This window comes from Rhea americana, unplaced genomic scaffold, assembly GCF_003343005.1.
Source record: "Rhea americana isolate MKP2758 unplaced genomic scaffold, rheAme1 scaffold_40, whole genome shotgun sequence".
NCBI classification, from domain to species: domain Eukaryota; kingdom Metazoa; phylum Chordata; class Aves; order Rheiformes; family Rheidae; genus Rhea; species Rhea americana.
Window position 1 is genome coordinate 5,481,676 of NW_028186535.1, and position 11,842 is coordinate 5,493,517.

At 39.4% G+C, this 11,842-nt stretch overlaps 1 protein-coding gene across 2 annotated transcripts in view; it reads left to right on the top strand.

Moving 5' to 3' along the window:
• The window catches only part of CHST9 (carbohydrate sulfotransferase 9), an 84,245-nt gene extending 75,883 nt beyond the window's left edge, over nucleotides 1-8,362 (top strand). For both annotated transcript variants that reach the window (XM_085314343.1, XM_085314342.1), the window contains exon 5: nucleotides 7,094-8,362. In XM_085314343.1, the coding sequence (XP_085170469.1) occupies nucleotides 7,094-8,191 (1,098 nt within the window). In that variant the 3' untranslated portion in view covers nucleotides 8,192-8,362. The remainder of the gene's footprint in view (nucleotides 1-7,093) is intronic.
• Nucleotides 8,363-11,842: the final 3,480 nt, after the last annotated feature.

The window sequence follows — 11,842 nt, forward strand, 5'->3', positions numbered from 1 at the left end:
TGGGTTGCCCCAGTTGCCTTGTTAAATGACATACATTGCTTTTTGTCCTGTCCTGTTGGGTCTCTCCACTTTCCCCAGGGCCTGTGGACCCACAGCTCTGGACTGGTGCTGCTCCTTCAGATTTTTCTATGTCAGCTCATTTCCTGACGCACTGCCACACCACATGAATAAAAAGAACCCCTTCCTTCTGCCCTCTTCTTCTTCGTCACTCCCGTTGTCGCCAAGTCACCCTGTTAAGTGAGACTGCAAAGCCTTCTGATTCAAGAGGAAGTAGCCACTAACTCACCAGCTGTGTTTCAGAAAGCAATATTTAGAATTATCTGTATCTGTTAATTAAAACTTAGCTGCTACTTTTTTATTATTCTTATTACCACCATCATTAGTTATTCTCTTTTGTGTCTGACTTGGTATTCATAATTACTTCTTTTTAACCAAACTGTTTTTCAACTGCAAAATAAAAAAAAAAATGCCTCTTTCTGTACAGGAAGCTCTGATTATCTCATGTGTGCGTTTCTTTTTGTTGTTGTTTTTTTATTTTTTCCACTTGTTTGTTAATYGTAGAAATGCTTAATACAAGCACATACATTCTAGGGATACATACATTAAAGGAAAATATTGTATCTGTCATATGAATGGTGGTGCCATGTAAGAAATATTCCTAGATCTTGATTTGGAGGAAAGATAAGCTTGCTGCTATTTTGTGATCTTTTGAGAACTTTAGAGACAGAAAAAGCTGTGAAAGTTCAAAGCAGAAATATTCTGTTCTTTCTCTTCCATATGGAATTCAGTATAAACCACAAGGCAATATTAAATACCTCTGAAAGAAGCACTTCTACTGAATTTGCACTGTTCACAAGCAATATGTGTGTGAACTCTGGCTTGTGAGGAGTGTGGCAGTGACGATTTTTCGTCAAATTGGATAAGCTGAAAATTCATTACTCCACTGAGGAGAGTAGTGGTGCTTATCTCCAGAGTAGCTGTTTTAAGCACGAGTGATAAATCAAGAGGTTTATCTCCACTGCACGGAAGGTGAAGCACCTCCTTAGCACTTATTTCCTGTCACTTGCTGCCATCCTTCATTGGGTGACCACCTGAGTTGTCTCCCCGCTGAAAGCTCCATTAGGAACTTGTTTAGCTCACCAGCTTCACATCACACAGTTTCTCTGATGTGGGAAAAGTGATCAGCATAYGTCCTTGTTGCTTTGGATAGCATTGCATCTGAGGAGTCTGGCCATTCCAAATCATGCTTTTGTTCTAGCACAAAAAGGTTAAGAATGGTCCCTACTTTCAGCAAGGTCAAAAAAACTTGCACATACCTGGTGTTMCATATTTTTATGCTCAAGAAAGTGAGGTAGCAGTAAAGATAACAGTAGCTGCAGGCTTCACTGGTGCTTGCTGGAGGTAGGAGTCATGAAAGCTTTTCCTCATATTTTAACTACATATTAATTCTAACCCCTAACTGCAACAGTTTTGGAYCTCTCCTGATGAAGTCCTTCTAGTTATGCCCAATTAAGTGTTTAGGTTGAAATTATATATTTTATTTTCAAAGACTCACACCTACCTACAACCCTAGTAAGAAGATACTTTGTTTACAGCTCTTCATATTGCCTGTATTTAGAGACCTGAATTTGGAGATATATCTCCCTGTGCTCCCTAATCAATGAGGAGTGAGAGAGTGAATCAGATAATGAATCTTGTCTCAGAAGAGCCCTTTYCTCTATTCGTTTCTATAGAGAGATCCTAGGGAAACAAGTAGGGTACTGAAATTAAGTGGTCATTGTGATATAATTCTTACGTTAGAAGCGATGTTGAAGAAATATGTTTATACACTGAAATAACATATCTAATGATCTCAGTCCATGCTGAACTTTGGTACTACCCAAGTATATCTAGTACCAAAAGACTGGAATATAAGATTAGATAGAGGGTACTCCAAGTATATACTGTATTTCTAACTCCTGTCATTTCCTTGGTAAGGGGACTGTGTCCCCCATCGTATGTAGATTTCTGCAAATGTGTACTGTAGAGTCCCTGCCTAGGGTTGATCTTTGTCCAGAAAGCACAAATGTTCCTTCCGTAAGAATATTTGTCTTCCACAAGTTTCACTTTGGAAAAAAAAAAATCAACATTCTCTTTTCTTAAGAAATGAAGTGAAGTTTTTATCACCTTTCAACACCCATGTTTGCAGAGCACCTACATTAGTTATTTAATATAATAGTGCTGAGAGAGTCCTTGGGGCACTSAAACCTGCCACAGTCACTTGACTAGTGAAAGTGACAGTGAAAGTGTAACCCCAGTGAAAAGGAGAATACAGTATACTCCCAGGTGATTCATGCAGTTGCTCCTGAGAAGCATCATCAAGACTATCTGAGGCAGCCTGTGTTACAGGACAGAAGAATATATTAGCTAGATGTTGAGAAACAAATCAGACATTACTAATACCTGAAATGTAGTTATTTAGCAGCACAAAAGAGCATGATATAACAGATTCTTTCTTTTCCTCTACCCCTATTTTCTATTGGACTCACTTAATTTTATTATTCTGGTTAGTAAAAATGAAGATCCCACACTAAAACATTTAGAAGATACAGCACTATCTGCACTGCAAACCATTAAATTTTTGTAAAACAGCCCTGGAATATCATTCTTCCTAGTACATCATTATCTTTTTGCATGGCAGGATGCTGTAATTGCAAACTGTCTAGATGAGATCCCACCAGTGCATTGTAAAACTACCACAAAGTGTAATTGGATGAGGCTTAACCATTCTTGGCAGTAGTCAATCTCTTCCACCTCAGTGGCTTGTGAAGGTACTGAGGGAAAGGACAGCTTCAATGTGCATAAATAAAGGTAATAGTGACTTATTTCTACAGTGAGGAAAAATCCTTTTGTGAATGGAGGAGGAGCAGGGAATCTCCAGCAATAAAAATGTAGAAAAAATCTGTGAACCCATTATTGACCTCAAAAAGGCCCTTTATTTCAGCAGCTTCACTGAGCTGCCTACCAGTAGMCCAACACTACACTGAGACTCTGTTACATTCATTTTTTTTGTATTAAATTAACTTTTAAATCTTTCTTCAGTTCCTGTTTAGCCAAAAGGAGACAGAGGATATGTGCATACTCTTCTAAATTAGATTCTTGGCCATTTCATAACTTCCTTTCATATGTGTAAGTGCAAACAGAGAACATGGCACTCTGCATAATAACTGGCAAGGGTGCAACACTTCATTGAATTTTAATTCTCGGACGAAAGGTATGTGACCAGCTGCGTAGGTCATCAGCATGTCTCAAGGAGAGCTTTGCTTCTGTCCAAGGTGACCCCAGAGTTCATTTCCCATACCAGAGTAAATTAGTTCCCAAACATACTTGCTCTTTAGGAACCTTTAATGGCCATCTCTGTATTTGAACACTTGTCTCAAAGAGTACAGTAGAAGCCTTTGCACAAGATGAACTGGATCCAGAATTAGTTACTGATACAGGTTTATCTATTCGGTGCCTGTTGGTACATGTTCAAGCATTTTCAAAAATAATGGTGCTCAGCAGCTTGTGGAGTGGACTGTTAGGAACAGGTATAATGACCATGGTTTTTTTTAAAAAAAAAAAAAAAGATCAGTGATTTTGGAATATTTCTTGTTTTCTCATTTCCACTTTGAAAACAAGTCGGTATAACATGGAGATGTTCAGCTCTTTAAGGCATCATGAATACTGAAAAATCTCTAGCACTAAGAGGAAGCCAAAGAAAACACTTCACTTTGTGTAAGCCTAATATTTAAAAATGCTAAAATCCTTTCAAAGCATGTGGCATTCAGCTGACGGTACTCGATTTTTAGATAATTTTGTTTAAGAAATATGGCACTACCTATTCAACAGTTCCTGTTAATTTTCTAAGAAACCATTTCAGGTAAATCTCTCATCAAACCCAAACTTAATTCTTCCTTGATTCATCTCAGTGTTACTAGTTACGAATCCAGTTAACTAAGGCTGGTATATAGGTAGATTTAATCTCCTTTTTGAGATTGAAAAGTTCCATAGCAACTGGCAATATGCCTTTAAAAGTTATCATCATCATCCTTTTCTGTTCTTAGATATAGCATGTTACAGTCAGCATTTACTGCAAGCACACAATTCCTTGTGGAGCTTATAATAACATTTATAAGCCGTTATTGTTGTATTCACTATGGGATATGTATGTCAAGGAGAAGGGGAAGCAGAGACGGGAAGCAACTAATACTATTTTACATATGTAGATATATATATATATATATATATATATATTGTCCTCAGAACTTCCTGTGTCATTGTTTTTCCCCTAGGTCTTTTTTCCCTTCTGTTTGGGGCTTTTACTTCCTGAGAGATTCTTTCTTCTTTTGCCTCATCTTGCTTAGAGGAAACCCCTTTCAAGTGACTCCCTCTGTGCATATGTCGTTCCTTAAGGGTGTTACCTGAGATTTCTCTGAATGGTTTTGCCTATCCTTTTCTGAAGTTTTTAATCCCATGAAAAATCCTTCTGTAGTGGTTCCTATAGCTGTCTGTATTCACAGTTGCTAAAACTGAAATACCATCCTCCTTGGGTGTCTCCTCAGGTCACCTTCTGAGGYTGGCCTGGATCCAAGGCAGACTATTTGAAATGGAACAAAATATAGACCATAAATGTTTCAATCTTCCTTTTTTTCACCAGACCTGGTGGAGTCAAGGCAGCTCTCCACTAGTCCAAATGGTAGACTGAATCAGAAGCCTGAACTTTCCTCTGAAGTGTATGCCTAATTGTAGTGGATTTACTTTGATAATCAGTTGGTTTATGTGTTTTTGTGCTATCTCCTGAAATAGACTCCTAAATTCAGATTACATACCGTAAAAAAATACGAGGTTCCCTCTGTCRAATTTTCCCTATTTTGGGGAACCAAAAACCAATCAGATATATTTGCAGACTGTCTACTGAATTATAATTTTTTCCCTAGAGCTGAGCTGATAAATCTGTGATCTTCACTAACTATGATAAATCTATGATCTTCAGTAACTATTATCATCATCAAATTTATTCCTACCTTTGTTGAGTCTTGTATTGTGTAGTTAGTTTTTGAGTATACCATACACATTTTCATCTTTTTAAATTCCARATTTTCCTTTTAAGGTCAAAACATTTATTTAATTTCTCTTTATTTGCAAGCCTGTGGTTCCGTGGTAACATTTATAAGGTGTCATTCACTGTGATGCTGAAATTCCCATTAGGCTCATGGACTTCCTCTGTTTTATTGCTAGTACTACCTCCTGTTATTATATACTAACCATGCTCCTAAATTTTTTCCATCCTAGTACAGGAGCTAAATCTTTAGGCACATGCATTTTAGCTTTCTAAAGAATGAAATATTAAAAAACAAGATTAAAAATTAGGTAATATCAGATAAGCAGACCAGGCCAAACTGAAACAATTTGAGTAGCTTTTTGCAACCCTGTAAACACCAGCATGCCCTTGCTCTCAGATGTGCAAGTTCTAAATGTCTCTGTTCTTAAATTTGCTTTCATCAATATAAAAATCATTTTACTGAAATGWGGTTCAGTGAAAACAGAGCTGGTACTTAGAGGTTTGTGGCAGTTCAGAATAGCTCGATTCCCCAGTGTTATTTTTGTCACTGGAAATTATTATACTGCAAGATAGGCTAAATTTCTTGGAACTGCTTGTTTTTCTGCRGGCCTTATTTCAAACTGGCGTTCAGATCTGTGTTCCATGTGCTCACTTTTCTTAGATTATTCGTCTGAATTTTAACAGCTTTTTTTGAATCGGCTATGAATTTCCTGTCCCTCAAATCCACACTTGCAGTCTGCCAGTCCACAAATCGGCTTGCCAGATAAATTCTTGATCAATTTAACACTCATTTTAAAAAATTAGACTTGTGAAATCAGGCAATCTATGTATGACTGTCCATCAAATTATGGCTTTTAGCTATCTTTTCTTTGCCATGCAAAGTTTAAAAACCTGTTGACCAGAGTCTCCCTTCTCAGGAAGCATAATGAAAATAGGCAGCTGGGTAGACCTCCTAATGCTACAGACTTGCCTACTGAAAGGAGAAATATTATACAAGCCTTAACAGACACAAGAACACTCACTTCGGGATGAGAGAACAGCAATACCCAAACTGCAAGACTGCAATTGACTTTGGTCAATTTGCATGTTACTAGACCCTGGAGACCACAAAATGCAGATACAAGCTGTGCCATTTCTGTTGCACAAAAGCTGGTAATGTTAGAAGAGATGTTTGGGAGGAAAGTCCCATCTTTTCACACTCTTGGCAAGGTCACTGGCTGACACTTAGGCAGGTGATGTCATTAATGTTGATGTTTAAATAGATCAGATGACATAAGCTCTAAAAGCTACTCTTTTACCYTATCAACTGTGAAAACAGCAGGATCAGACGCAGGGATGGATATTGCCGGTACCTGCATGTAGGCAGGTGCATCCCACTTCCATGATATATCTGTAGTGGGGCAGGAAGTGACCCTTTATGGAGAAGGTTTTCCACTGTCACTATATCCAGCTCAAACCCCCTGATGTTAGTTAGTTAGGAACTGTAATGTGGTTCTGCTATCACAAGCACTGGCCCTGCAACCCCGGAGTAACAAGGCCTGCTCCAAATCACACTGGTAAAAGTAGATGCAGAAGCTGCCAGCTTGATTGTGTCAGTGCACTGTGGAAAGCGGTTTACACCAGTGCAAGTGAGCCAGCCTATCATGGAGGAAAAATGTATTAGGTACAGAAAAGCACCTGGTCACCCCTACCAGAGCTATCAGCCTCCCCGCATGAACCTCTTCTGATTTCTTAAAAGGTTTGATTTAAGCTATTTATTTTTGTGTGAAGACCTACTGTTCGCTAACAGGTAAGCTTCAGAAGTATGTATTTCAATAATTAGCCCAGCTTGCTGCTAAATTAGGTGTGTTGATCAAGTGATTCAAACAGATTTTGTAGTACTGAATGTGCCTTGCCAACGTGCACACATGCCTGTGAACGAGCACCACCGTTCTGATCAGTGATACAATGTGGATGAGCTCAGTTGTGCTGTCACTGCTTTTTAAGCTCTCATTCTCTCAATGTTTGCAGGATTTCAAGCTCCCACCTCCTGGGGAGCTAAGGAGAGCAGCCAAGAACAGGAGCACTGCTGCTGGCCTCAGCAAGCAAGAGATGGTGGCCTTGGAGCACAGGCATTCACAGAAGAAGGCTGACCCTTTTGGCGTGGTAGCTCTCTCCTTGGCAAGCCAACTGTCTGACCAGCAGAAGAGGACCGAGTTGTTTCTCAGCCAGTTCAGAGAGGTGTATTTGCCCCCTGCAATGCACCCTTTAAACAAGAGTTTAATCAAGGGAGACAAGTGGAAGGATGTTGATGGTGCCCAGGAAAAACGCAGATCCTTCCTTTATGGCTTCTGTAAAAAATACAACAGCAGAAAGAAGCTGCGAACCCACCTTGTGCATGTGGTGTCCAGGATTTATGTGGAGGATAGACACAAGATCCTGTACTGCGAAGTGCCTAAAGCGGGCTGCTCCAACTGGAAAAGGGTTCTCATGGTGCTCAGTGGACTTGCCGCCTCAGCACACAACATATCCCATGATGATGTTCACTATGGTAAGCATCTAAAGAAACTAGACAGTTATGACCTAAAAGGAATATACACACGTTTGAACACTTACACTAAGACTATATTTGTGCGTGATCCAATGGAAAGACTGGTATCTGCATTCAGGGATAAGTTTGAACATCCAAACAGCTATTACCATCCAGTATTTGGGAAGGCAATAATTAAGAAATACAGGCAAAATGCAAATGAAGAGGCATTGAAAACAGGATCAGGAGTTAAGTTTAAAGAGTTTATCCAGTATTTGTTAGATTCCCATCGACCAGTAGGAATGGACATACACTGGGAGCAAGTCAGTAAGCTCTGCTATCCCTGCCTCATCAACTATGATTTTATAGGAAAGTTTGAAACCCTGGAAGAAGATGCCAATTACTTTTTGCAGTTGGTAGGTGCTCCAGCTGAGCTGAAGTTTCCTAATTTCAAAGACCGACATTCCTCTGATGAAAGAACAAATGCAGAAGTAGTGAGGCAATACTTAAAGGAATTGTCTAAGCAGGAGAGACAGCTGACCTATGACTTCTACTATTTGGATTACTTAATGTTCAATTATACATCACCAGTTGTATAGCACCAGAATAGCTTCAGGCTTTTATTTATCATTTCAGAATTCAAAACAACTGCTTTGATGTTAGCCCTGAAAGGAAATAAAGTGACTGCTAAGTGGAGTTGTCTTGACGTAGTAGAGATTTCATAAACTAGAGTGACACCAATTGACATAAAAGTATAGCAAAATGGACAAAAAAAAAAAAAAAAGACCTGTAAACAGCATAAATTGCACTAAAATGCCTGAAAAAGCTGCTTTTACCGTTATAGATTATGTTTTGGAAGCAGTAGCACAGCCAGCTGTTGCATTAGCTTACCTAATGTGCTTTTAATGGTTTAAGAAAAAAGCATTTAGAATAGCATGATTCTTTCTGTTTTAGAAATTGTTTTTGAAACTATTTTTGTATGTATTTTTTATTTTCTGTAGTTTATTAATAAAAAATGGCTAATTTTCTAAAATGTTTGCAGTGTACTCAGTTAAAAGGCATGGTTGTATGATTACGTTAGACTGTAGCTATTTTCAGAGCTGACTGTATTTTATTGAAGGATGTTTCAAATACAAATGCATAAAAACTACAAATAATGCAGTCGCCAACTGCTGTGCAGAAGAGGTTTTGGTAAGCTTCAAGGAGTCTCCTGCATTTTGCTGACCTTTCTGCCTTGTCAACATCCTGCAAAGCCAAGGGGTGGAGGTGGATGCCCCAGTGTTAAATGGCAGGATAGGTGTTGGTGATGAGTACTAGAGGCAGTTTGTGTCCAAAGTCCCACAGTCTTGATTGTGAAAGGAAAAAGTGTCTTCCTCCCTGCTCTTCCCTCTCCTCCCTCAAGTGCTGTCTAGCTGATGTGTGCAGTTGTTCCTGTGATCTGTGGTGGCACACAATGTTGTAGGATGGGCGACCTAGGTGTTCTAGGAGTAAAGAAAGTTTCTGCAAAATGGATGGGGAGAAATCTCTATKCCTGCCCTTCCAAAACAGAAGTGAAAGCAGTTGTTTGGATACCATATGATTTGGGGCATTTGGCTCCAGCATCTTGATATAACAATATAGAGTAAGGAAACAGTCCTTAGACAGGAAACTGATGCAAGTAAAATATTATTTGTGCTCTGTTTTTAACAAGTGTTAAAACTATTAAAAACTGTTGCTGTCCTTTCCCCTCATTTTGTGCAGCTGCATGGCGTTGGTAAGGAGTGATTGTAAGCCTTTGCTGAACGGAGAGGCCATTTCCTACTTCACCCTCGCTGCTTCTCACTTGTTTTTTCCTTAGAAGAGGAAAAAAAGCCCCTTCCAGCCTCCAGAGTAGCACTGTGTAGCAGAGCAGGCTCCACACCTCTCTCCAAGGGGGAAAGACAAGAGCACACTGGACAGTGAGAGGCAGAGGCAGTGCTGCGTTTGGCTGCTAGCTGGCCACCCCCATAGCAGAAGCCAGCCCCTTCCCTGGGGCCTTGGAGCAAAAAGAGGGAAAAAGAAAAATCCCACAAACCGTCCTCACCAGGTGGCAAGGACAGGAGCCAGCGCTCAACACTGAAGAGGGTGTAGCAGAGTGTCCCAGACATGTGGACATGTSAGACAGTGCTGTGTCTAGATGGACCCATAGGTTGTCCAGAAGCATTTGGGGGAAGGAGTGAGATAATTAAACATTAATTCAGGTTAATAGTGTGCCCCTAAATCTTCCCCTGTATCCTCAAGATTGTGACTGACTTCCACCCTCTTCCCCAATACGAATCCTTCCTGGTTTATCTACAGCGCCATTCCCAGAGCTGGGAACACAGTTTCTGTGGGGAGAAGTCACCTGTCCTACAGCTGATGATGGTCATTTGTGAAAGATGCTGGAGAGAGATTTCTTTGTAGTTGCTCTCAGGCRTTCTTGTGGCACCTACCACATGCGCGTTATGTTTTTTTGTCGCTATTACTGGGTCAAATGAAGTTCCCTGTGTCTTTACTGAGCAYAGTTTTCTGAATCTGGCCTTGCAATTTGACTGTTGCTGTTGAGTAGAAATATGCATTAGGACGTTAAAGAGCACATCCTGCCAGAGTTTCAATTTTGTGCGGTCCAACCTCCTAAGTTACGTGAAAATAAAGAAAGTCCTCAGTTTTCACTCAAGATTTTGCCTTGCTGCAGAGGCATCTTTCAACTGATGCAGCAGAGATCTCTAGATCCTCTGGTCTTGTAAGTATTGATCCTCACCTCAAATTCTAAATGAATTTCTCTTGCTTTGTAGGGAGTTCTTCCAGGTCATTAGAGATGTCACATAAAAAGTGAATGTACACTGACATTTTGATGTCTGTATATTTCTTTTGTCTTGTCTGTTGTGAATGTGTGTTAGTTGATTGTTAATTTACAGACAAGAAGCTGGCTTATGTACTGATATATCCCAAAATTTATTTGAGAAAAAAGAAATTTGACATGCTAATAAAGAATGAAGATCAATTTATACATGAGTTTTGTATGAATTATTTATTTGAGAGAAATAAGTAGTAGTAAATTACAAAGTCTCTGAAGAACATGAGTTTAATGTTAAGCTTGGGCAAGTGGCAAACTTTCGGCTTATCTGATCAGGGAATGAAAGTAGTAGTATATTTGTGTTGAAAAGAATACACAAGCTCATAAGAATTCATCTACTAACTGGTCTTAGTTAAAGCCTTTGTTTGAGACAAGGGCATGGTGAGAGAAGTTATTAGCAAATGTTTGGCTTCTGCAAATGAGAAGGAAAATGACACTGATTTGCATGCATCTGTGGAAGTAGGCATCAGGTCCCTGGACTGTCATCTTGAAAATCTGGTGCAGTTTGCATTTGTGATTTAAAAGGGGAGGACACTACTTAAGGTCTTTAAAGTGTGTATGTGCACAGAAGCGTAATTGTTTTAGCTGCGCTGTTGTTCAATGGCTCTGGTGAAAGTAATTTAACTTCTTTGTATGCTCAACTTCAAGTTTCATAGCCCCTAACTGCACTTAAAAATTCATTTTTTGAAAATCTAACCCAGACTTTTGTAAAGAAGAGCCTCTCCATAGTCATCTTCATTGACCTAAGGGATTCGGATGATCTCAGTAGCAGAATCTAGATTGTACTTTGCCTCATTAACCACATTTTGAAAATCACCAGCCTGCTTTGCCAGGAATTAAGTTACATGATTTAAAATTAACATAAGAGTTTAGCATAATTGAAGTGGGACTATGATATCTGACTTGTGGGATTATAAGAGATAGAGGCATAATTTGGAGCATAAAAGATAACCTCTGTTTTAAAAGTAAATTTTAAAAGGTTACAGCGTGAGGTCAGGTGGTAGCTTACCTTATGTTTTGTAAGGTTGTTAGGCAAAACCAAAAATTGAAGGTCATCCACTATAACTTACACAAAGCCCCAGCTCCACAGCTACACACGGATGTTTGTTTTATTCAGAAAATCATACTGAACATATACAGAAGAGGAGTGAAAACACACTTTACAACATTCAATAATGCAATTACGCTTATACTAAAGATAAGCTGCAGCATGCAGAGCCCCTTTTAAGGGGCTTCATTAAGGTASCTGCTTTTTAGTTATGAACACTTCTTCATTTCAAGATCTCAAAGCACTTTGATGCAGGTCAGTTGCCAGGAGAAGTCAAATGGCCTGTGAAGGCACTCTTGCCAGTCTGTGAAAGGGCTGGAGCAGGAGGAGAGCACTTCCTCTGCCAAT